This window comes from Amia ocellicauda, chromosome 8 (assembly GCF_036373705.1).
Source record: "Amia ocellicauda isolate fAmiCal2 chromosome 8, fAmiCal2.hap1, whole genome shotgun sequence".
Classification (NCBI taxonomy): Eukaryota; Metazoa; Chordata; class Actinopteri; order Amiiformes; family Amiidae; genus Amia; species Amia ocellicauda.
The window spans coordinates 12,581,873-12,605,074 of NC_089857.1; the positions used below are offsets into that span (position 1 = coordinate 12,581,873).

The 23,202-nt window shown below is 37.1% G+C and overlaps 1 protein-coding gene across 1 annotated transcript in view; it reads left to right on the top strand.

Annotated features, from left to right (window-relative positions):
* Positions 1-21,775, top strand: part of itga1 (integrin, alpha 1) — a 45,622-nt gene extending 23,847 nt beyond the window's left edge. The window contains exons 9-30 of the mRNA XM_066712056.1: positions 1,476-1,641; positions 4,136-4,209; positions 6,138-6,282; positions 7,029-7,171; positions 7,321-7,464; positions 7,584-7,841; positions 8,471-8,601; positions 9,505-9,671; positions 10,072-10,208; positions 11,190-11,300; positions 12,781-12,866; positions 13,487-13,622; positions 13,927-14,004; positions 14,484-14,560; positions 15,042-15,131; positions 15,594-15,696; positions 16,199-16,312; positions 17,142-17,246; positions 17,464-17,568; positions 17,663-17,758; positions 18,144-18,257; positions 18,586-21,775. Coding sequence (XP_066568153.1) covers positions 1,476-1,641; positions 4,136-4,209; positions 6,138-6,282; positions 7,029-7,171; positions 7,321-7,464; positions 7,584-7,841; positions 8,471-8,601; positions 9,505-9,671; positions 10,072-10,208; positions 11,190-11,300; positions 12,781-12,866; positions 13,487-13,622; positions 13,927-14,004; positions 14,484-14,560; positions 15,042-15,131; positions 15,594-15,696; positions 16,199-16,312; positions 17,142-17,246; positions 17,464-17,568; positions 17,663-17,758; positions 18,144-18,257; positions 18,586-18,639 — 2,634 coding nt within the window. The 3' untranslated portion in view covers positions 18,640-21,775. The remainder of the gene's footprint in view (positions 1-1,475; positions 1,642-4,135; positions 4,210-6,137; positions 6,283-7,028; positions 7,172-7,320; positions 7,465-7,583; positions 7,842-8,470; positions 8,602-9,504; positions 9,672-10,071; positions 10,209-11,189; positions 11,301-12,780; positions 12,867-13,486; positions 13,623-13,926; positions 14,005-14,483; positions 14,561-15,041; positions 15,132-15,593; positions 15,697-16,198; positions 16,313-17,141; positions 17,247-17,463; positions 17,569-17,662; positions 17,759-18,143; positions 18,258-18,585) is intronic.
* Positions 21,776-23,202: the final 1,427 nt, after the last annotated feature.

The following is a 23,202-nucleotide window of genomic DNA, read 5'->3' on the forward strand; positions in this document are numbered from 1 at the left end:
CCTACACAAGGCTGGAATTGGCTACAAGACCATCGCCAAGCAGCTTGGTGAGAAGGTGACAACAGTTGGTGCAATTATTCGCAAATGGAAGAAACACAAAATAACTGTCAGTCTCGCTCGGTCTGGGGCTCCATGCAAGATCTCACCTCGTGGAGTTTCAATGATCATGAGAACGGTGAGGAATCAGCCCAGAACTACACGGGAGGATCTTGTTAATGATCTCAAGGCAGCTGGGACCATAGTCACCAAGAAAACAATTGGTAACACACTACGCCGTGAAGGACTGAAATCCTGCAGCGCCAGCAAGGTCCCCCTGCTCAAGAAAGCACATGTACAGGCCCGTCTGAAGTTTGCCAACATCTGAATGATACAGAGGAGAACTGGGTGAAAGTGTTGTGGTCAGATGAGACCAAAATCAAGCTCTTTGGCATCATCTCAACTCACCGTGTTTGGAGGAGGAGGAATGACCCCAAGAACACCATCCCCACCGTCAAACATGGAGGTGGAAACATTATGCTTTGGGGGTGTTTTTCTGCTAAGGGGACAGGACAACTGCACCGCATCAAAAGGACGATGGACGGGGCCATGTACCGTCAAATCTTGGTGAGAACTTCCTTCCCTCAGCCAGCGCATTGAAAATGGGTCGTGGATGGGTATTCCAGCATGACAATGACCCAGAACACACAGCCAAGGCAACAAAGGAGTGGCTCAAGAAGGAGCACATTAAGGTCCTGGAGTGGCCTAGCCAGTCTCCAGACCTTAATCCCAAAGAAAATCTGTGGAGGGAGCTGAAGGTTCGAGTTGCCAAACGTCAGCCTTTGAAACCTTAATGACTTGGAGAGGATCTGCAAAGAGGAGTGGGACAAAATCCCTCCTGAGATGTGTGCAAACCTGGTGGACAACTACAAGAAACGTCTGACCTCTGTGATTGCCAGCAAGGGTTTTGCCACCAAGTACTAAGTCGAAGGGGTCAAATACTTATTTCCCTCATTAACATGCAAATCAATTTATAACTTATTTTAAATACATTTTTCTGGATTTTTGTGTTGTTATTCTGTCTCTCACTGTTAAAATACACCTACCATTAAAATTATAGACTGATCATTTCTTTGTCAGTGGGCAAACGTACAAAATCAGCAGGGGATCAAATACTTTTTTCCCCCACTGTATATATATATATATATATATATATATATATATATATATATATATATATATATATATATATATGTGTGTGTGTGTTTGTAACTGTTTTACTGTTTTTATTATTTAATTTACAAACTTGTATGAAAGATTAATTAATCAAGTAAGTATGTATTTTTCAAGATTTGATTTAGAAAATAATATTGTATTGAAAGGCTTATTTTTGTTTAATAAAAAATGAAATGTAAAACAATTTTGATCATATAGCACCTCCAGACATTGATTGTGTCAGTTTTCAAAATAATCTATTTTTTGTTCTCTATTCATTGTAGGTTCTTGGTAGTTACAACAGACAGAATCAGAGCATTGATAAGTTTATTGCAGAAATCAAGTCTATTGCGAGCCAGCCAACTGAGCAGCATTTTTTTAATGTCTCAGATGAAGTGGCTCTGGTGACAATTGCTGACACTCTAGGAGAAAGGATTTTTGCACTAGAAGGTAAGAAATACAGGCCTTTTTTCATACATTACCTGTATGTCATTAATATAACTCGAAGAAGCATTTTAAAGACACAGCTTCCCATGGTATTAGGTCATGAACTTCAAACTAAATAGCACCACAGGTACTTTTCGGAATATATCCCAGAGCAGTATAGAATAGATCAATCTGGTTTATTGTGGGGAAGGTTGGAGTCATGTTTCTTCAGGTTGCTAATTGGATTCTGCTTTCTGTTCTGCAAAGAGGAAATTATGTATATATGACATATATAATAGTGTTCTGGCAGTCATTAAAAAAATGCTGTACTGAAAATGAACTTTATATAAAAACAATTGATCCCTACATACAGTTTAACCTATGCATGATGTGACACCATGTGGAGTTGTTCAATACCGTCCTCACGTCGTATACCTCCACATTCGTTTTTTCTTGTTTTTTCTCTCTCTTTCTCTTTCCAAATGCTTGCCAGCCACCCTCCCTGCTTTTCCTCTGAGGTACTTTGTGCCATATGAGCGGGGAAGCAGTTTTTTTATGTTTGGAAGACGCAATGAGCTTATGGCTGGCAGCTGTGTCTTCCGGCCCGCAGACTGTCAGCCAGGTGCTTCTGGATGCTGAGGAGGCAGAAGTGGTTTGTCCCACAGGCTGTCTAGCAGAGTGAGCTAGCGGTCATCTGTCTGCTGGGGTGGCCGGGGGCGTGCCAGCATGTCTGCATACCCCCTACCCTGGACCAATCCTCGTACAGCATCACAGTATGCATCATATATCTCATCATCATTAGACTATATTGATTCACTGATGGATGAAGGCCTCCCCACGATGTTTCCACTTCATCAATCTATAGCTTCCATTTCAGTATTTATTAATTATTTTTCCCATCTTATAAATATACATTTGTCTCCAAAATAGAAACTACATGACAAATATGGTGAATTTATAGGCAAATCATTCAGATCAATGTTTGTAATTTGCATATTGTTTGTATTGCAAGACAGACAGACAGTCTGTGCATCTTGTAAGAAAATATTTTGAGCATAACATCTGTTTTCCATAACACTGTACTACCACAATTATCCTATGAGCATAATCAAGCCATAAGTTGGAACACAATAAGCTGTTGCCAATGTCAGTGTGGTTCTCAGACATTTCAATTCCAATCATTACATCAATGATAGGGCAGGGTCACAAACATATGTGTCCTTCAGGTAGCAGAATCTGGATGTAGCTGAGGTGTACACATTGCTTTAGGAATGCTTTATCCATCATAGATGTAGCTATTTTGTTGTATTTCAAACAATACACCACTTTGTATTTTATTTAAAGCAGGAAGGGAAGAAACAGGATGCAGCTGTATATTGATTGAAACATGTACTGTAAATGTGTACTTATCAGATTGTGCTGACTCTCACATACAAGTAGGTAGGTAGTGGCCTTAAAACAAGAACAGAGTAACAATGGGATTTTTGGGGGTGGGAGGGAAGCAAACGAAAGAGCTGTATTTGTTTATTTTTGCACAGATGTAGCTTTCCCTGTTCAGGAAATAGTTTATCTGACCATCATGAGGGAAGGAAATATCTTATTTCTGCAATATCATTTTTGATCCTCAGCACCCACTGTCTTGTTTAGCGTGTCTGGCTGTATGGGGAGTCGCTGATGAGACTTCTGTTGGTTAAGGATCTGCCAATACAGATGATCTGCACTGGGGTTTAACTGTGCTGTTAAATATATGGGTAGAAGCCTGGTAACCCGGTCATGCGCAGAGAAGTGTGCTGTGTCATTGGCTGCTCCTGCAGGAACCGAGCATGCTGTTTCCAGCTCGGCTCCATGCTGAGGCAGAGCTGGGGTCTGACATCGCCGCTAAATCAGGGACAACTGGATAGCGATCGAAAGAGAATGAGATAAATCCCATAGCCTCACAGAGCAGATAGTGGGGTTGAGGACACTCTAGTGCTAGGCAAATGTGTTCATGTGTTGACCACCTGTTATAAGTTGTTTTCCTCAAGAGGCTCATTATTGCACTACAAGGTGATTCAATAGCGCCCCTTTAACAAAAAACATGTCATTCATTCCCTGCTAGTTTTAGTGCTGATCCTTTTATTTGCTAGCAAGACCTTAATAGTCATACAATAAAAGTGTGGAAGAAAATTCCCCTTGCCAAATCAGCTGTGCAGTTGGCCACTTTCTTAAGCTTTTGCTTGTACACTTACACACATGGTTGTAGTTGTAAGTGTTCTCCCATTTCATTGCCAACAGTGTGATTTGATCACCTTAATCTTGTTCATTAAACTCTCCTTATCAATGATATCTTTTCAGAGTTTGTTTCAACAGAGATTCAGCCTAAAAGTGACAAAATATCCCAGTTTTCTGACTGCTTTCCAATGTTATCCATTTGTTCCTGATTTAGAGATGGTGTAAACATCCGGTCCACCTCCGGCTGGGTTGAAAAATGCATGCAGGAGACCAAAGCACTAACTGGTGACTTCTATTGTTTTTACAGCAACCGCTGATAATCAAACAGCCTCTTTTGAGATGGAAATGTCTCAAGCTGGATTCAGTGCTCATACTTCTAAGGTAGGTTTTTAGTTTGTGTTTTGTTTCCCCTTCATATATTCCCTTTTATGTACTCGGGTGTAATTCATTATTTGGCTTTGGGTTGTGGAGTCAAATTACAACAGAGATTAAACCCTTTCTTAAAAATGCAACACTTAGCAGTCTAGTTTTCTGCCAGCTGGTAAAGGGAGAAAGACCTGTGAAGTGAAGATGAAGTCACAAAGTAAACACTTCATTAAACATGCCTGACTCATTATCGACATCAGAAATGTTTTAGAGCCACTTCCGTGTGTGGTGCACTTCCATTGTCCGTGTGTAAACTAAACATTTGCTTTCTCATGTAAACTTTTTTTTTTGTTCCTGAGTCACTTTTTCTGCCCCTTTCAAGTTCAATCTGTTTTGAGCATAAATTACCATAAATCTAATTCGGCTTTTGATTTCACTTTCTCAAGCTACCATGATAAATCATACAGAAAGCTTGTGCCTGGCACCATACTAAGGAATATTGAGGGCATTGTACCTCTAACAGTCACTTAACATTCTTCAAGATTATTTTGTGAGCAGACCTCAGATGTTAGATAGCACACTCTTCGGGACAAAATTATGTGTTTATTTATTTAGTTATTGCAGTGGTTTATTATGAGGACTTACATACACAGTAACAAACTGCTGTGACCATACATGAACATACACATTACTATTGTGGTATTAAGCCTTCCCTAAAACCCCTAAATAATATTAGCTCCTGTATATCACAATAATATGTTGTGTGGCTTATCTTCAGGCAAGTCACTACAAAATCTGTCCTGATTCAAATATGTTCTCAAAACAAAACCAACAAAACAAAAACGGTCTGATTTGGAGAAACTATAACATAACTGAATAATACCTTGGGGAAAAGTGACTCTTAGGGATAATGCCCTTTAACCTTTAGATAATGACCTAAAGATAATATATACAATTATAAATGAATACCTATGAATTCCAATATCAATGTATATATAGTGAACATACACAGACGGGTGACAAATTAAAGGAAAAACCTCAATAAATTAGTGGAGGAACATAATGAATACAGATGCCTCCAACAGGTGAACTGCATGATACAATTAAACAATTAACATCCTATCATGCTCTGTGGCATGTATCAAAATCCTGAGCAGGCCGAGTTGACTTTGATTTTGGATCAAGATGGCAAGAAAGGATCTAAGTGACTTTGAAAGAGGGGTCATTATTGGGGCACGAATGGCAGGAGGTTCAGTCACAAAGACTGCTCAACTGGCTAGTGTTTCAATTGGAACAGTGACTGCATTTAGGTCTTTGGGAGAGTTGTGGTCAAAAGCGCACATTCGATGGCCGTACATTACTGCAATATGTAAAGAAAAACAGAAAAGCAACTCTTTCCCAGGTGACTGAGAATGTCAATGCAGGACATGATCAGACTCTGTCAGCAAGAACAGTCTGTTGAGAACTACACAGAGAGGGATATTATAGTAGGGTTCCAGTGCATAAACCCCTCATTATAAAGACATGCATGTTTGAGAGTTCAGTGCTGCAAAAACCATAGGCACTGCTCTGCAGAGATGTGGAAAGAAGTGACATGGTCACATGAGTCATCACCATATTCTTGAGGAGTGGGCGAGTGCATGTGTGGCGACACCAAGAGAACGCACTTGGATACATACTGAACTCTGGCAAAAGATTTAAAAAGTGATGAAGTCTCAGATGGAATATCTTTCAGTGATCAGGAAAACCACTGTGATATTGGGGATGGGGTTCATATGAACACCAATTGCTTTGACTTGACTGTATCCATGTTTTGTTAATAGAAAGCTAGAGAGATACATGATGGATACTCAGGATCCATCAGGCTATGGAGTTGTTAGCATGGGTTAATATTTTGCATTTTTATGGGCTTGACCAGTTTAGATTTTTCCTTCTCCTTAAAGGAAGGAGTCATGCTTGGAGCAGTTGGAGCCTATGACTGGAATGGAACTGTGGTCATGCACAACGGAGAGAATTTCATAGTTCCCAACAGAAGCACATTTCACAATCCCTTTGTTGATAAGTATAATGCGCTGGCTGGGTATGTCGGTAAGTTGAGAACAAGAACAAAAAACAAACAAGAAATTACCTTCATTAATCAGCCAGTCCTTGATTGTGTATTATATGATCAACACACTTCAAGTGCCTTCTGGTTCATAATAATAACAAAAATGATGGGTATTGTAAATTTCTGAACATTGATGAATGTTTCAGCACAGCACTGCTTAAATGTCTGGGTGAGACACCCACCTGCCTTTCTCTTTGCCTTTTAAGGTTATGATTAGTATACAAATGATCAGGAAGCAGAACTAGGGAACCTTGACGTAAGTTAGTTTTGCATGAAAACGTGGGAGATGTGTTTGAATGTTCACAGGGGACTGTCTTGCTTGCTCCCTGAGTCAGTGCAGTAAACAAAGTAATTTGTCAGAGCTCAGCAGACTAAACATTGTACACAGCCCATAGCAGCAGAATACATTTTCTTTCCTTCGTAGCTGGATGCAAGGCCTATTTAGTTTTGCTGATTTAACTTTTTTTTCTGTTGTTTGCACATGGAGCAGTTTAAAAAGTTATGAAAAAGTACGTCCTCAGCTACACAGTTAACTGTATCAGGCAGTCTGAAGTTAAGATGAACCAAGAGTTTGAAGCGTGATTTTAAATTTAAAAAAAGGATGGTAGAAAAATGCAGTTGTATATCATGCTGTTGAAATGCTGTTCTTTAGAATATCTCAGGAACAAATTACAGTATTACAGTATTTTCTGTGCAAGGGCTAATATGCATTTGTGGTATCTTCCAGGTTATGACGTCCAATCAGCATCCACAGCTGATGGTGTGCTATACATTACTGGAGCACCCAGATACAACCACACTGGTCGAGTTATCATTTATAGCCTCAATGGAACTGATATTAAAGTCAAACAAATATTGAATGGAGAACAGGTGCGTTCTTTTTAAACTGAAGTGAAGGTGAATTGCACATTGCGAAGAAGCAATTACAAACGTATTGTTCTAGGATTTGCTGTTGGGTTACTATTTTATTATAATTATTTGTAATTATTCATTTTTTTGTTTGTTTTTTACCAATACAGATTGGTTCATACTTTGGAAGTGTTCTCAGAACTGTGGATACTGACAATGATTCCTTCACGGACATTCTCCTCGTTGGGGCTCCCATGTACATGGGTGCTGAAAGAGAAGAGAAGGGTCAAGTGTATGTCTACAGGCTCAATAAGGTAGGATTGCAAGCACCTTACAATGCCTCATGTATATGTAAATGCCATTTGTATGTATAGACCTGTGATATATTTGGAATATGTACGGATACTGTTGACTACTTCTGCCATTACAACAGGAAACGTTTGAACACCAAATGACCCTGAAGCCCATCAATCAAACGTGTTGTACGGCCCATTCAGCCAGCTCCTGCAAGACCGTCAACAAGAATGAGCCGTGTGGAGCGCGTTTTGGAACTGCCATTGCAGCTGTAACTGATCTCAACCTGGACGGCTTCAATGATGTGGTAATTGGAGCACCTTTTGAGGATGACCACCGGGGGGCAGTTTATATCTACCATGGATCAGGCAAATCCATTAAGGAGGAGTATGTGCAGGTAAATGCTTTTGGATGTAAATTCCACCACCACCACCACCGCCTTGAAAACAATGGATCAACCCCCCTGAATGACATTCAGTGTAATTGCTAAACACCTGAAACACATTTTAGACACTCACAGGTTCTTTTTAACATATTTTGTAGACAATAAATTAAAGCTGCCTGAAGTAAATCTAATAAATTATTAGTAAAGAAAGGTATTTATGGCACTTTACAAGATATGAATAGAGGCTTACAATGGACAAAGTGTGAAAGTTCCCGGGGGGGTCATTTAGAGAATTGTTGTAAAGGCAGGAATCAGGGCAGTGCGTCGGCCACATTGTCCAGACTTTAGCTCTGTGGACCAGGTGGGTTCTGGGAAATGAGTCATCGTGGATTTCTAAAATAAAATCGAAATACGTTTAAAAAAGGACAATGGGACATTTGGCTTGTGGAGCTGTTTTGCCAGAATTAAAATAGTTCCCATTTTCTGTATGTGCCAGAATGGGTCTTTTGAGAATTTCAGAGTGTGGTATTGGGAATGTGTTTTCTGGGTGTAGCCATAAAACTCTTTGGTATGTGTTCGGAGGCCTGGGCTCCCTCTGATGTAAGCTGTTCTGTCTTTTTTTCTCTAATTTGTTGCACTAGCGAATAGCTTCCGGTGGAGATGGCGAGAAGATGAAGTTCTTTGGGCAGTCGATTCATGGGGTGTTGGATTTAAATGGTGATGGGATCACAGATGTGACAATTGGAGGTCTTGGAGGTGCCTCTCTCTTCTGGTCAGTACAGATCTGTTCAAAGGAAAACCGTTTCAGAAGTGCAGTTAAAAATCAATCCTCACAATCCTGTTTTGAATAATGCAGCCCTTTCCCTCAGTATGCATTACAGACCTGAGAATGCCAGTTCATGCTTAGTTTCACAAAAGTTGCAAATGAGAATATTGTTAAGCTTGGCTTGCAGACATTTTTTTATGTAAGACAGTTATCCTTTGTAGATGGAAACTAGGCCTTGTATACATCTAATTTAGTAAGTAAATATTTATGCTCACAATGTAATTTAATATTATTTCTGTAATGGAGAAATGTGAGATTATAATTATAATGTGATGTCTATCAAGTTCATTGAGGGCAGAAGAATATTTATTTTTATGTCTATAAATAAATAAGGTGTGCTCTGGAGTCTGTATTGTTAGACAACGGAAAAGCAGTTCCTCAAAAGGAAAGCTTTCCTTTCTTTTGTTTCTTTTTTCCTTCGGTTTCATACTGATTTCACTTCCACTGCTGGCACTCTTATCTTGGGATGTTTATTAGGGATAAGGGTGCAGCTCAGGGGTTTCCATTTTGTCACTGAAATAGCAGTGGTTTTTAAAGTGGAGGAAATATAACACCGTATTGATGGATAAAGTCCAGGATCAAATATACAATTGAGGCAGGATCTGAAATATTGTAGATGTCTGGCAATGCATGTTCAACTCTTAATATGAATCTGTTTTCAGATATTATGATTATAATGCATCAGCATTCAGGTATAAAACTAGGCTCTATATTTTCCTCTAGTCCAAAGTGTGTCTCTATTTTGCTGTCTCTAAATCACACATTTCCTGGTTTAATGGTGAAAATAAATGATAAAGCTTATTAAATGATAAGTTTATATTTTATTATGTGTTTTTTTCCTTCAACCAGGTCTCGAGATGTTGCCGAAGTTAGAGCAAACATGTCTTTTAACCCGAGTAACATCAACATTCAACAAAAACAATGTACAGTGAAGGGAAAGAATACTGTGTGTATTAAAACCACAGTGTGTTTTCATTACAACCTGAAATCAGATGACAAGTCAGAGTCTGCTGTTGGTAAGATCCATTTTGTGATTATTAACAATAAACTTTTTGCAATCTTTCAACCACATTTAAATTTAAAATAAAATACAAAGACACTATAGATTTTTTTTTCCCCTTTTTAAAACTTCAGTTTTACTGTATATATTATTAAGTTCAGTATGCTGAACTGACGTGAATGAAATACTCCTGACAGTTAATAATGCACAGTTAGGAACATTATCATTGTTGTAGAGTTGGGAGAGTTTTGTTTAGCCAGCGTGTAAAGGATGAAGTACTGAATCTTTCTGCTTCCCCTGTGAGCTGGATAGCTGGAATGGGTCATGAGTGGCCAGAACAAATTCATGTTTTTTTTTCATATTAAAGTTCACTGACATTATGTTTATTTGTCTGTATGTGTTCCTACATTTTTCAGGCATTAATTACACTCTGACGATAGATTTCTTAAGGAAGATCTCAAGGGGGCTGTTTCTTGGCACAGATGAGAAAACGCTTCAGATGCAGGTCGCACTCAGCAACACACTGTGCAGTATGCATATCTTCTACATGTTGGCAAGTAAATCATACCTCATTTCTTCGAGGCAGTGGCTTGGGGTGTTGATGTGCAATATGCTGGCATTTTTGTCAGTGCATTATTCCTAATGTATTGCTGTCATAATACATAATATTTAGAAATTGTCATTTTTTTATGTCATATTTCCCTATGAAAACAATACTGGGGCATTTTTCTGTTTGTGCATGTGTGTGTGTGTGTGTGTGTGTGTGCGGGTGTGCGTGTGCGTTAGTTTCTACCTTTCTGTGTAAAGCATCCCACAGCTTTTATTTCAGTTTCTTTGTCCTCCCCGTGTTGGCCAATTCATTTATTTTGGAAATAAAACATAACAAATCTGAGGTAACCCCCATGTGGTTATCCTGTCAAAAATGTTCCTTACCTATTGCTCAAATCAAACCAAAAGTTGGGTCAGAGAACCGCGGTGTGCTGTTCGAGATACTGAGTTGCACTGGAATCGACTGGCACAAGAAAAGGCAAACACAGGGATACAGCTTAATAAAAGAGTGTTCAGCTTGATCACAATACCTTTCCTCACCGCCAACACAGCCGCATGTAAATTAGCAGTCAGTCAGTGATAGACAGGAAGGTAAACAGATTAACTAAGGAAACCAGCAGTTCCACTGTTTAAAAAAAAAGGAAATGACAGTCAGTGGATATATGTCAATGGGAGTGTGTTGCAGAGAGTTGAGCTGATTTATTTATAAAGTAGCCTGCACACTTTTGTTTTTAATCCTACAAAGCAATCCAGGGGAAGTGAATACAGTTAAGCCTCAAGGTAACTGAAGGACACTTTTCCATAACTGTGTAATGTTTGATTTGGTTTGGTTTCTGTTTATTCAAGGAACAGATAAACACTAGGAATGTGAACGGGATGCTGTGTTATACATGTTGACTGCTTTCTTTAATTCTAATGTTGCAGGTTGGAGCAGCTAGAAACCCAGGTCTATTATATCATAATTTATTCAAATGTTTTCTTCCAGGACAAACCTGACTTCAAAGATCCTATTAAAGTTTTTCTCAAATTTGGTCTGTCTGATGAGGAAAATGGCCCAGTCCTAGATGGCAATCTTCCAACTACATTAAATAAGTCTGTAAGATACAATCTTTTTCCGTTTTTGTATTCATAGATTTGTTACCCTTTTAATGAACTAGACATGTGATTTCAAGGCAGTCAGGAGATACCAGCCTGAATAATGCCATAATTACACAATAATTATAGTAGAGAGATCAATTATACTCATACTATAGACATGTTTGTTCTTTTTTACATAACAGGAACATTGTATACACATATTGTGCTCTTTCAGATTATTCTTATAAGTCTGTTCTTGCAGAAGAATAAGATTGTGTGCTGTGGAGTAGCATGCTTTAGCATTAGTTTTAGCTTTGGCCTTTTAGCTTTTGGAAATCCTACAGAAACCAAGCAGCCACCAGTCCTGAAACAGATCTGAATATAATAATAATATAAATGTTTCAGCAGCATAGTCAGATTATCCCAGCCCTGTGCAAAATTCCTTACATTCCTGCATCCTGAATCTCACTCTCGTCTGGTTTCCAGTTCCTCTTATAATCTTTCTTCATGAGATCTTTGTAAAACATGTGAGATTTATTTCAATTTTCTCTGATTTGAAATCCCCAGTTACATATGACCCCTCCTGTCTCTTTTTTAAATAGTTGGCACTTTTGGTCTGTTGTTGCACTGTTTAGCAGGGGAATTACTTTGCCGTACTTCTCTGTATATTTTGTACAGCAGGAAAACTTTGATAAATACACACCCGGGACAAGGTTATCACACAGAGGTGACACTTTCTTTATACTTCTCTTCAGCTTTGGAATACTTAGCTGGGAAAAGCAAATGTTGACCTTATTGGTATTCCAAGAAATACAGCAAAAAGCTTTCTACATGTTGTTTTATTATTGTATTATTTTTTATTGTTAGTTTTTTCCCCCCTGTCAGATAATTTTTCTTGGTAGTGTCTTACCTTATGACCACATGACAGTGATTATCAGCCCTGGCACTGGAGTATTGCAAGTTCCAGCTAAGCCCTACATTTATAAGTTGGAACATTTATTAGAATTTAACTACTAAATTGAACCTCTGGTAACCTGGTAACTGATTGGATAAAGGTTTCAATAAAGTTACTGAGATCTCAGAGAGAGTCGGTTCAGGATCACTGTTGTAAGATGTCTGAAATCTAAACTTGAATTCTCAGGTTCAGGTAGTTAGCAACAACTCATTAAGGCAATAAAGCAGAAATTGTTTCATTTATTTGATTTGTAAACAATTAAACATTGATAACTCTGCTGATCTCAAGAAAATAGTTTTTCATAAATTAGTTAAAATATATAATTGATATGAATAAATGTTTGTACTTTTTTCACAAATCTGACATGTTTGTTGGTCGTTTTCAATTAAGAGGATGAATTCAGAAGGGGATTGACAATAACAATTCTGCAAAATTGAAAAGAAAGCACTCGAAACAGTCCCTCCACAAAAATAAGAGAAAAGGAGAAAAAGAAAAGGCTAAATAATTAGATAATGAAAGAAGTGTATTTTTTTCTATTTCCAAGCTACCTTTCACAATGGACTGTGGACACAAAGAAAAATGCATCACAGATCTACAACTCCAATCAACTGCAGATATAGAACAAAACAGGTATTGCTATATATTTAGTATATTTACTATTATTATTATTATTATTATTATTATTATTATTATTATTATTATTATTATTATTATTACTACTACTACTATTAAGATTATATTGAACACAGTCCAGATTTGTGTAAAACATTTGATAAAACAACAAACATATACATTTAAGTTCTGCTGTTACTGGATGTTATACTGTATACATTATTAGTATTAGTTCTACAGCTGTGTAAACCTCATGAATGACACTGGGGTTTACTGTTTACTGTCTTACAACCCTGTATCTTTATATCAGACACACACAAGATGAGATTTGCTCCTTCCAAAACTCTTTCCACACTATGAAAAAGGGCACTTAGCCCCCCCCTTGTGTAATAATATATTTTAAGACAAGAGAAAGAATTGTGCCGTATGCACATACAGTATGAATTATTGTTTTGTTAAGACAGAACTTTTGTATGGTTACAGAAGGTATATGTAACTGTATATTCATATTATCATTGTAAGTATATGTTTCTTAGCTTAGGGTTTCACATAGCCTTTTCCTTCCCCAATGTGCTGTTTGTGGACAAGTAAATATGAAATAGTGCTTATGTGTTATATTTCTCTCTCTCGCTCTCCAGAGGGTCACGTTACACCATCAAATCTGCTCAGGAAAAGTTCAATGTAACAGTGACCATAAAAAACAACAAAGATAGTGCCTACAACACTAGAATTACCATCAGTTACTCCAAAAATATAAATTACGTTAAGATTATGGTAAGTTTTTTAACATACCAGAGCTTTTTCTCAACATTTACAGGAACCTGTACAGTTAAAGAACAATTAAGAGCTGCAATTTTATCTGTTTTATTTTATATTAGTGTCCTCCATGAGTGGGGACATCTGGTATGTTTTTAATTAATCATTAATTTAATGTCATTAATAATTTTTGGAGGCTAATTAAGCTATCAAGTAAGAAACTGCACAGTAGAGATGCATGTTTTGAAAATAAATTGAAAACCTAGTCCTAGATTATAGAATAATATTGGTATCTGCAAACATTTTCTTGTTGTCATTTCAGCCTAGAGAGAAAGACTGCGAGTCAAATCGTAACATCACCTGTGCTGTAGGATATCCCTTCCTGAGAAAAGGACAGAAGGTAAGGAAAACACTTGAATTGACATTTACAAACCAAAGCTTAGAATGACCCCCACCCCCTTCCTGTTTTTAAATCTATAATCTATCTATATAGCTTTTTTGAGGACCCTATTAGAAAAGCATTTTAATCTGTCACATTTTACAGTTGCAGAGAATCACAAGATCATCCTTGATTGTTTCCAGTACAAATAAACATCTGTACTGTATCAGTCTAGTCATTTATCAGTGTAGTGAACAATTCATAGACACTGAACTTGCCTGTTGGCTTAAAAGTGTTTAAGATCACTGATCAGATGTACAGATTAAATGAGAAACAGAATTATAAAATAATTTGTATTAAAAAAAATCTGAATTTTGATCTGTGTTTTTTCAAGTTTGATCAGTGGTTTTGATTAAATTACTGAGATATTTGGCCTTTTTTACAAAGTGAACTGACAAAAAATATTCTACCAGATTGAGTGTATTTGTTTCTTTACTCAGGAATCTTTTCATGTTATATTTCAAATCAACAATTCACATCTGTTGGAGAATATTACGATACATTTATCTGCAACAAGGTAAGTCATCTTCTTCTTTCATAAGTGTGCTTGATAAATCCTGGTGCGTGATTCTTGAAACTTACACATCTGAATTTATTTTTGCTTTGAATGGACACACACGTTAAACATCCACTCACAAACAACAGATTAGCAATTTGATTGTGAGAGAGACTGTTTGAATTGTATTAAAAAATAAACATATGTCTTATGCAAAGTTTCATGATAAAGCTAATTTCAAATATACGTATGAGATGCATGTTTCAGCTTTGGATTTTGTAGTTTCCAATTAACGTTATGAAAACAAACAGTACTTTTACTTTGCAGAGGTGTCTTGCCATCTTCCAACCGTGTTTCCTAGGCCTTAAAACCTATAATTACAAAATGTACTTTAAATGTTTTAACTGGTAATATTTCTATTCGATTAAGTAGGAATTATTTTCTTGTACTGAGAATATTTATTTTAGGATGTTCGTCCAACATCTTTGCTCTTGTATTGCAGTGATAGTGATGAGCCTGAATCAAGTCTTGCCGATAATTACAATACCATACAGATACCAGTGGAATACCAAGCAGGTCTAAGGTTTTCAAGGTAAATGATGGGGGATACTACTAAACATTGTGAATTATGTCAAATGTGACTTGCTAACCATCAAAACCACACTGTCAGAGAAACAGATTAAAGAAAATCTATTTTAAGCCTTAAAACCAACACACAGAAGAAAGCTAATTTCTTCAACCTTTGTCAGGAAACATCTTATGGACGGACTAGTCAAAAACCTACTGTAACAGTAAAGGTAGGTTGGATCAGCTATACCAAACACCTTGCATATAGTCCCATAACCAATCACTTGTGGGTTCAGAGAGTGTCATATTGGTCAAAGCCATGACGTTCCTCAAATGTTTGCTCAAGGTAGAGCCCAGATGTTCTCAGGGAAATATTATTACCATTAAAAGGAAACACAGATGCATCCAGAACGGACAGATAAATTATAGTAAATGTGTATTGGGTGACAAAGTTAATGTTCAGCTGTGCTTATCGTCTCTCTTCCAGTTCCATCAAAGAACATCACTCCATTGTTAAGGAAAAGGATACATTTTCCAGTGATTTTAATGCCACTGACATGATTGGGGACGAAGTGCATATCAACTATAGTGTAAGAAAGCTTATTTCAGTCTCATAGATTTCATGTTAATTAGTCTACTTGTTTATTTTATCTTGAATCTGGGTCCCAAACACATTTGAACCCATGCATCCAGAAGTAAGTTTTCACAAACTATCTAACCCGCTACAATTGTGTAGACCAATTGCAGGCCAGTGTTCACTACAGTAATCTTGTTCAATTGTTTCTAGGTTTGTGTAAGACACAGGTCACAGGACACAGGACACAGGACCAAGACGTTTGTACCCAGGGCTTTTTTTTTTGCACTCTTCTAAAACATTTTGTGTAATGAGGGAAAGAAGCTCAAACTTTTTGACTCCCATCTCACTATCTCCAACATGCAGATTTTTAAGTGATAAATATACTTTTCATTCATTGGGGTTTATACCCCTTTGTTTGTCACCTATTGGACAACAATTCCAATGGACACTACAGTCTGGTCTTTCATATCAGAATATGAATATCACAGCATTGGCTTTCACTTTCTGTACAACAGATTGAGAAGGACTCTAACACCCCAATGCCACCTCTGGAGCTGAATGTGTCTTTCCCATACCAGACTCCCAAGAGAAACTACCTGCTGTATTTAGCACATTTGGAAATTACAAAGGTAAGTTTGCCTTATGTTTGAGAGTCAAATGTAAAAATGAATTGAACTAAAGTTAAACTAGTATTGCCTTAGACTTTCTCAAACAGATACCTGGAAATGTCTTTGCTATCATTGCCAGTCTGAATTTCTAATTTATTTGAATATTACTGATGTTGTGTTGCTATGACCTGTGAAAGCAATGAGTCCACATATGAAAGTGCCGAGTATGGCAGGAGTAGATACAGATGTGAAAACATCACTGACATGCTGTCCCAGGAATGCCTCTGACTCAGACAGGCTGAGCTCTACACAAGAGACTAGGGTCTGCTGTGCCAAGTCAATTTCCTTCAGATTTATTTCACGAAAACACACCCTTGCATTGGCACAAACACAGCCATGCTGTTTTCATTCTGTAAGCAATTGTGATCATCCTAATACTCCCTGTACATGCAAAGATGGGGGTTAGATCCAAAGAGCCACCTGCCTGCCTTTCATGACCTACCATTTTGCAACAGGGAAAGAGCTGCCAGGGCAAATTAATAGACAGTAGACATACATGCCATAGGACTTTGTGGCTAGTGGAGGTCTCAGTTTCACTTGATGCAGTAGACTATAGCAAGGAAACCTTACTGATCTGTATTTTTGCAATCTACATGAACGTCAGCTAACACAAGGAAAATGCATTAGTGATATAGTGTTCATTTCTACTCAGGGGATTATTGTCATCTTGGCTTCCTCTACAAACATGACAAGCCTTTCTTTATTTGTTGTTTGTAAACTTTTCACTTCTGTTTGGGGAACATACAAACAGTGTGGCACTCTGTACAGCAAAGTATGTTACCTTTTTCAGAATGTGAAATGCAATGACATTGAAGTGGTCAACCCACTTGGTATAAACCCGGGAAAACTGCACACCCCCAACCCAGTTAAGGAGTCTCTGAGTAACTTTGTGGTGGTGAGTCCTGTTTGTTTTCTCTGAACTACATGAAGCAAACATTTTTTCATTCCTGTCTGCGTTTGGTGGGCTACATTTTGTTTATGCGATTTACAATAAATAAACAAATACACAAATCTTGTTCAGTATATAAGCATTACAATTTCACATTTTTGCATTCTACTCATATACAGTAACAGGGACAGCTGTAAGGATGTGTTTTTTTTTCTGCTTACAGGGATGTCAGTACTCAAAATGTCAGACACTGTCCTGCAAAGTAGACCCCGCAGACTCGTCTGAAGTGAACCTCACGCTGCGTGTCTGGAAGCCCACCTTTGTTAAAGTACATTTGATCTGCACACATCTTAATTCTTTTAAATACTTTCATGTGGTTCTGCAAGAAATGTTATCATTTGTGTTGTTTATGCTTCTTACAGGCAGAATTTTCTGACCTACAAATGCTGGTCCAGGCTTTATTGTCACCCAGGGACGCCCCTTTTATCATCCTGAGCAAAGACAGTGTTAGCAGGAATGTAAGTGTTCCCTTAAATTATATACATCAATATTTATGTTCTTGTTCTTGTTCATGTAGTCTTACTACAGACAGGTTCTGAAAGTTGTATATTCTCACAGTGTTTATTTAAAGATTATTTAAAATATAAAATCACATGTACAAGCCAAACATCAACAGCAGAAAAATATGGGAGTTACCCATCCAGTAAAACACCTTAAGTACAGAAGGTGCAGGGGACGGCGACTGTGAAATAAACTCAAAGCTTCGTCCATTCTGTAATATTGATGATTGTTATATGGAATAATAGTATAGACACGCTACTCTGCTTAGTGGATGCTTCTATAATGGCATCTCTTCAATAAAAATAAGCATTGATGTAATAAGTGTTTTGTTTTCTTCTGTAGGTGACAGTAAAAGTGTCAAAAGAATCTGTCGGTGGAATACCGCTGTGGCTTATAATACTGAGCATTCTTATAGGACTGCTAATATTGGCCCTAGTGATTTTTATATTGTGGAAGGTAAGTACGAATAAAGGCACAATCACAAACACAAGGCGTGTGCTAAATGACTCAATAGTAGCATGCTAAACAACAAGTTTTAGTTTAGAAATACGTGTTACTTTTTATTCTACCCATTTTGTAATTCTCAGTATGAACTCACAAGTAATGTACAGTATGTGTGGATTAGTATGTAGTTTACATATGTGTATGTATGTAGTGTAAATATGTGTAATTTAAGTATTGTTTTAAATAAGAACCTTCTTTGAACACCACAGACCAACTCCAATGTTTTTAGTAGTTTCATTGTTAATTTCATTGTTGTTTTTTTTTGTTTTTTTTTTAACAGACTGGCTTTTTTAAGAGACCATTGAAGGAAGCAACAAAAGAAGAAATTAACTAAATGCAAATATCCAACAGGATAATTACTCTGCTCAGGGCTGATTTACTTGCAAACAACATATAACCATTAGTGTCATAACAGAAACATATACAGTACTGTGCAAAAGTTTTGGGCTGGTGTGAAAAAATGCTGTAAAGTAAGAATGCTTTCAAAAATAGGCACGTTAATAGATTATAACTAAATGCAAAGTGAATGAACAGAAGAAAAATCTACATCAAATCCATATTTGGTGTGACCACCCTTTGCCTTCAAAACAGCATCAGTTCTTCTAGGTTCACTTGCACAAAGTCAGGGGTTGTAGGCATATAGTCAGGTGTATGATTAAACAATTACAATGATCATGAATTGAATATGTAGGTTGAAACACAATCAATAACTGAAACAGAAACAGCTGTGTAGGAGGAATAAAACAGGGTGAGGAACAGACAAACTCAGCTAACAAGGTGAGGTTGCTGAAGACCGTTTACTGTCAAAAGTCATACACCATGGCAAGACTGAGCACAGCAACAAGACACAAGGTAGATCTACTGCATCAGCAAGGTCTCTCCCAGGCAGAAATTTCAAGGCAAAAGGGGTTTCCAGATGTGCTGTCCAAGCTCTTTTGAAGAAGCACAAAGAAACGGACAACGTTGAGGATCGTAGACGCAATGGTCGGCCAAGGAAACTTACTGCAGCAGATGAAAGACACATCATGCTTACTTCCCTTCGCAATTGGAAGATGTCCAACCATACCTCCGATGTGGCAACAAAGCCAAGCGACTCAACTATGCATGAAAACACAGGAACTGGGGTGCAGAAAAATGGCAGCCGGTGCTCTGGACTAATGAGTCAAAATCTGAAATATTTAGCTGTAGCAGAAGGCAGTTTGTTCACCGAAGGGCTGGAGAGCGGTACAAGAATGAGTGTCTGCAGGCAACAGTGAAGCATGGTGGAGGTTCTTTGCAAGTTTGGGGCTGCATTTCTGCAAGTGGATTTGGGGATTTGGTCAGAATGAATGGTCTCCACAATGCTGTAATATTGATTTGATGTAGATTTTTCTTCTGTTCACTCACTTTGCATTTAGTGAATTGATGCATATCATCTATTAACATCTATTTTTGAAAGCATTCTTACTTTACAGCATTTTTTCACACCTGCCTTACCCTTTTGCACAGTACTGTATACAAAATTAATTATCAGCAGACCTAAGTGTCATAACAAATGTCTCATGATAATACATTTTGTATATATTTCTCTTATACCAAACACACTGTAAATGCAGAAAAATGCATAATTTTACACTATATGAAAAGCGGCATGCTACTTACTGTGTTTTTTTTAATTATTGGCCCTCTTGCCCCTACAGTTATATAACATGCAAGACAAATATGATTTGAATTTTAAAATGACTTCAGTTTTATTGCATGTACATATGTACCCTCCTCATATGTAGGATAATTTTAATTGTAATTTTCATATGAAATTATGCTTCCAAATGCATTCAGCACTACAAAGTAGAGGTGACTATGATCTTAAATTTGATCTAAGTCTTAACCTTATTTTACTGCATAATTTAATCAGCTGTTTTTTCTTTTATATTTGTTTTTGCTTATTTTATTTTTATTTTATAAGAGCCATGTGTAATTGAGCTTTACTGCTCAATCAAGTGCTTGTAAGTTTATTTGACCAAGAAACTAATTTGGCCCTTTCTCTAAGCATCATATAGCACCTGCACTGGCAAACTCTCTGTGTATAGAAACATATGTGTAGTTACGTCCTAGTGATTTTAATAAATTTGCCACAGGTGGAATGAGATCTGTCAAATATTTAAATAGTTTTCAAATGTTACATTAAAGAAGGATTCAGTATGTAAACATAAATCAGGGGTATGATTGCACAAGCAGTCAAAGACATATCTATTCACCCACTGCATATGCAGTGTAGTGTAACAAAGTTCCCAGTCCCATTCCTATACATGGAATATTAAGTAAGGCAATATATCACATTTTGTTCAAAACTGAGTAACGACAATAGGAATATAAATAACATTGACATTCATGTATTAATATATTATTATATAAAATACAAACCGTGACAGGAAGGAGATGTAGAATGACTACTGTTTGTCCATGTCCATGTTGTTTCTTGCAGAGTTTACACAGCAGAGTGAATATGTAAGTCTTTGATTGTACTAGTAAACACCAGACAAAACTACAGAACTGTTATGCTTAATTTTTTTGTATCTAGTGTATCAAGGAAATCCCAAGCCAAATCTTTGGTATAAAGAGAAATAGTTATCATTGATTTTCATTCAGTTTGTTGGGCTAGGCTTCCTCGGGTATTGCAGTGATATGTGAGAAATGTAATTATGGCTCAAAGTCATTATATACTGCCTGTTTAGCACATTTCATCAGTACACAGAGTATGAACACTGTAAATATGGGTAACAGTTTTATCCCGAAGTGTAAGTATTTTGTATTTTTATGATTGAAGAGAGAAGATGGGGGGGGGGGGACACACAACATGTTGGTACTTTATTATTATAATTTATCATACTGTCATGTCATCATATTAAATTAATTTAGCTGTCGTATATGTTTGGTTTTATATATCAACCCATTTTTGTACAGGTGTTTCTTGTTTTTCTTTTTAATTGCTGGATTCTGATTATCCGGTTTGACACACAAACTGCATGTTTTTTTAGATTTCCAATGTTTCAGGTATTCTACCCACAAATATTAAAGCAATATGTTCTTGCAACATCATATATAATATGATTTTAATCACGGTTGTTTTGAATGTTTTCATTAAATGTCCCACCATTTGCACAGCTATTGTGGTTTACAAAGAAATCACAATAAGAATAATATGAGAAGTGTGTAGAAATAATTTTAGATGTTGTATATGTGTGTCAATGTATGTAAAATAATCTTTGTTTCAACCTATGAATCCAGGGGACATTTTCAATGAAAAACATTACTCGACTGGTCATCTGCACTGTGTATCTGTGTTCAAATATAATGCACTGGTTTAATTTATGTAACTTCATCAGCACAGAAGATTATACATCTTTTTGACTTGCCATTACTGAAATGCTGTAAAATAAAAGTGTAATAACAATAATAATAATAAAAAAGTTTTTAATAAGTGTAAAAAACACCTGTTAATTCATTTCCTCATACACAGAACACAATTTAAAAATTACCTTTCTTTACACTCATTATTTCAGCCTAGCTCTAGCTGTCTCACTGTATAATTGTATGAAATGGAGTCAAATTTAGATTTTTGAGATCCATTGCAAATGTAAAAGTCTAAATAATTTTCCTTTATAGAAATTAAATGTATGAAATATTTTAAACTGTTATCTGTAAAAAAAAATGTGCAGGTATACAGCTTACAGGTATCTTCAGTCAAAAGCACACAGCAAGTGCTTTATACAATTGTGTTTAAAATACATAAACATAAACAGTTGTCCTAAATATTTTTAAAATGACTTTACTTAAACCATATTAGATGTTGAATTGAACTAATAGGTAGTTTCTTGTATGACAGTAGCTGCTGGAATGAAATAGCAACTAATGGCTTGTAATTAAAATTCCCTTGTCTCATTAAAACAAGGTAAAAACCATCAAGACCTAAGTACATATTTAATTTAAGTCCTGTATTGTTTTAGTGCATACCTTGTATAGGTCTAAGAAGAAGAATACTTGGCCTTGACAGATATGTACATTTCCATCTTCTTTTTTAGTAACAAGCCAGGAACTTCTCTTTTGCAACAATGTATTTTTAGGATACTAAGCTCTAACATCCAACATCCACATGAGGTACAAGGGCACAACAGCATGTCAAATCCATAGCGATGAATCAAACTCTTCAGGAGACTGCAGGGGAATTAAGGGTAGAGCTGAGGAGAGCCAGCTGTACTAGAGCAATAAAACTGTCACATGACCTAGAGCAGTACTTTATATTCATCATAAAGGGGCCTTGATGGTGAAGATTAGTAGAATTACTAATGTGACCTTCAATACTGCAAACTGTAAACTGAAAATGTTGCTGTTAAACTGCACAATCTCACTATGTTTGAGGGCAGTTACAAACAAACACCAGTGAATCCAAATCCACTGACCCCCACATCTCCTCTCGCATCTCTTCCCGTCTCCCTGCAATCTCCTCCCGGATGCACTGGCATCATCTCAAGCGTAACCTTTCCAAATCTGATCTCCTCTTCTTTCTCTCCTCTTCCCCACCTTCTACCGATCTCTCACTTTAAATTCTCCTGGAATCTACCGCACTCTCATCTTCTGTTCCCGCTCTTGGAATCACTCTCGACCCAAGCAGAGCCTGGTTCTCTCCCATCTGGGTTATTGCAGCTCCCCTGTCTGGCCTGCCTGCAACTGCTACTCGCCGCTGCTGCTCATCCAGAACTCGGCTGATCATCGTCTCCCACTCTCAGCATGGCCCAGTTCAAGACTTTGGGCCTGATATTCAAAGGATTTGCACACAGCGCAGAGTGGTATGTGTATTACAAATTGCTATCATTCAAAAATATGCAGAATTTGTAATATTCAAAACCCTGTTTTGCAT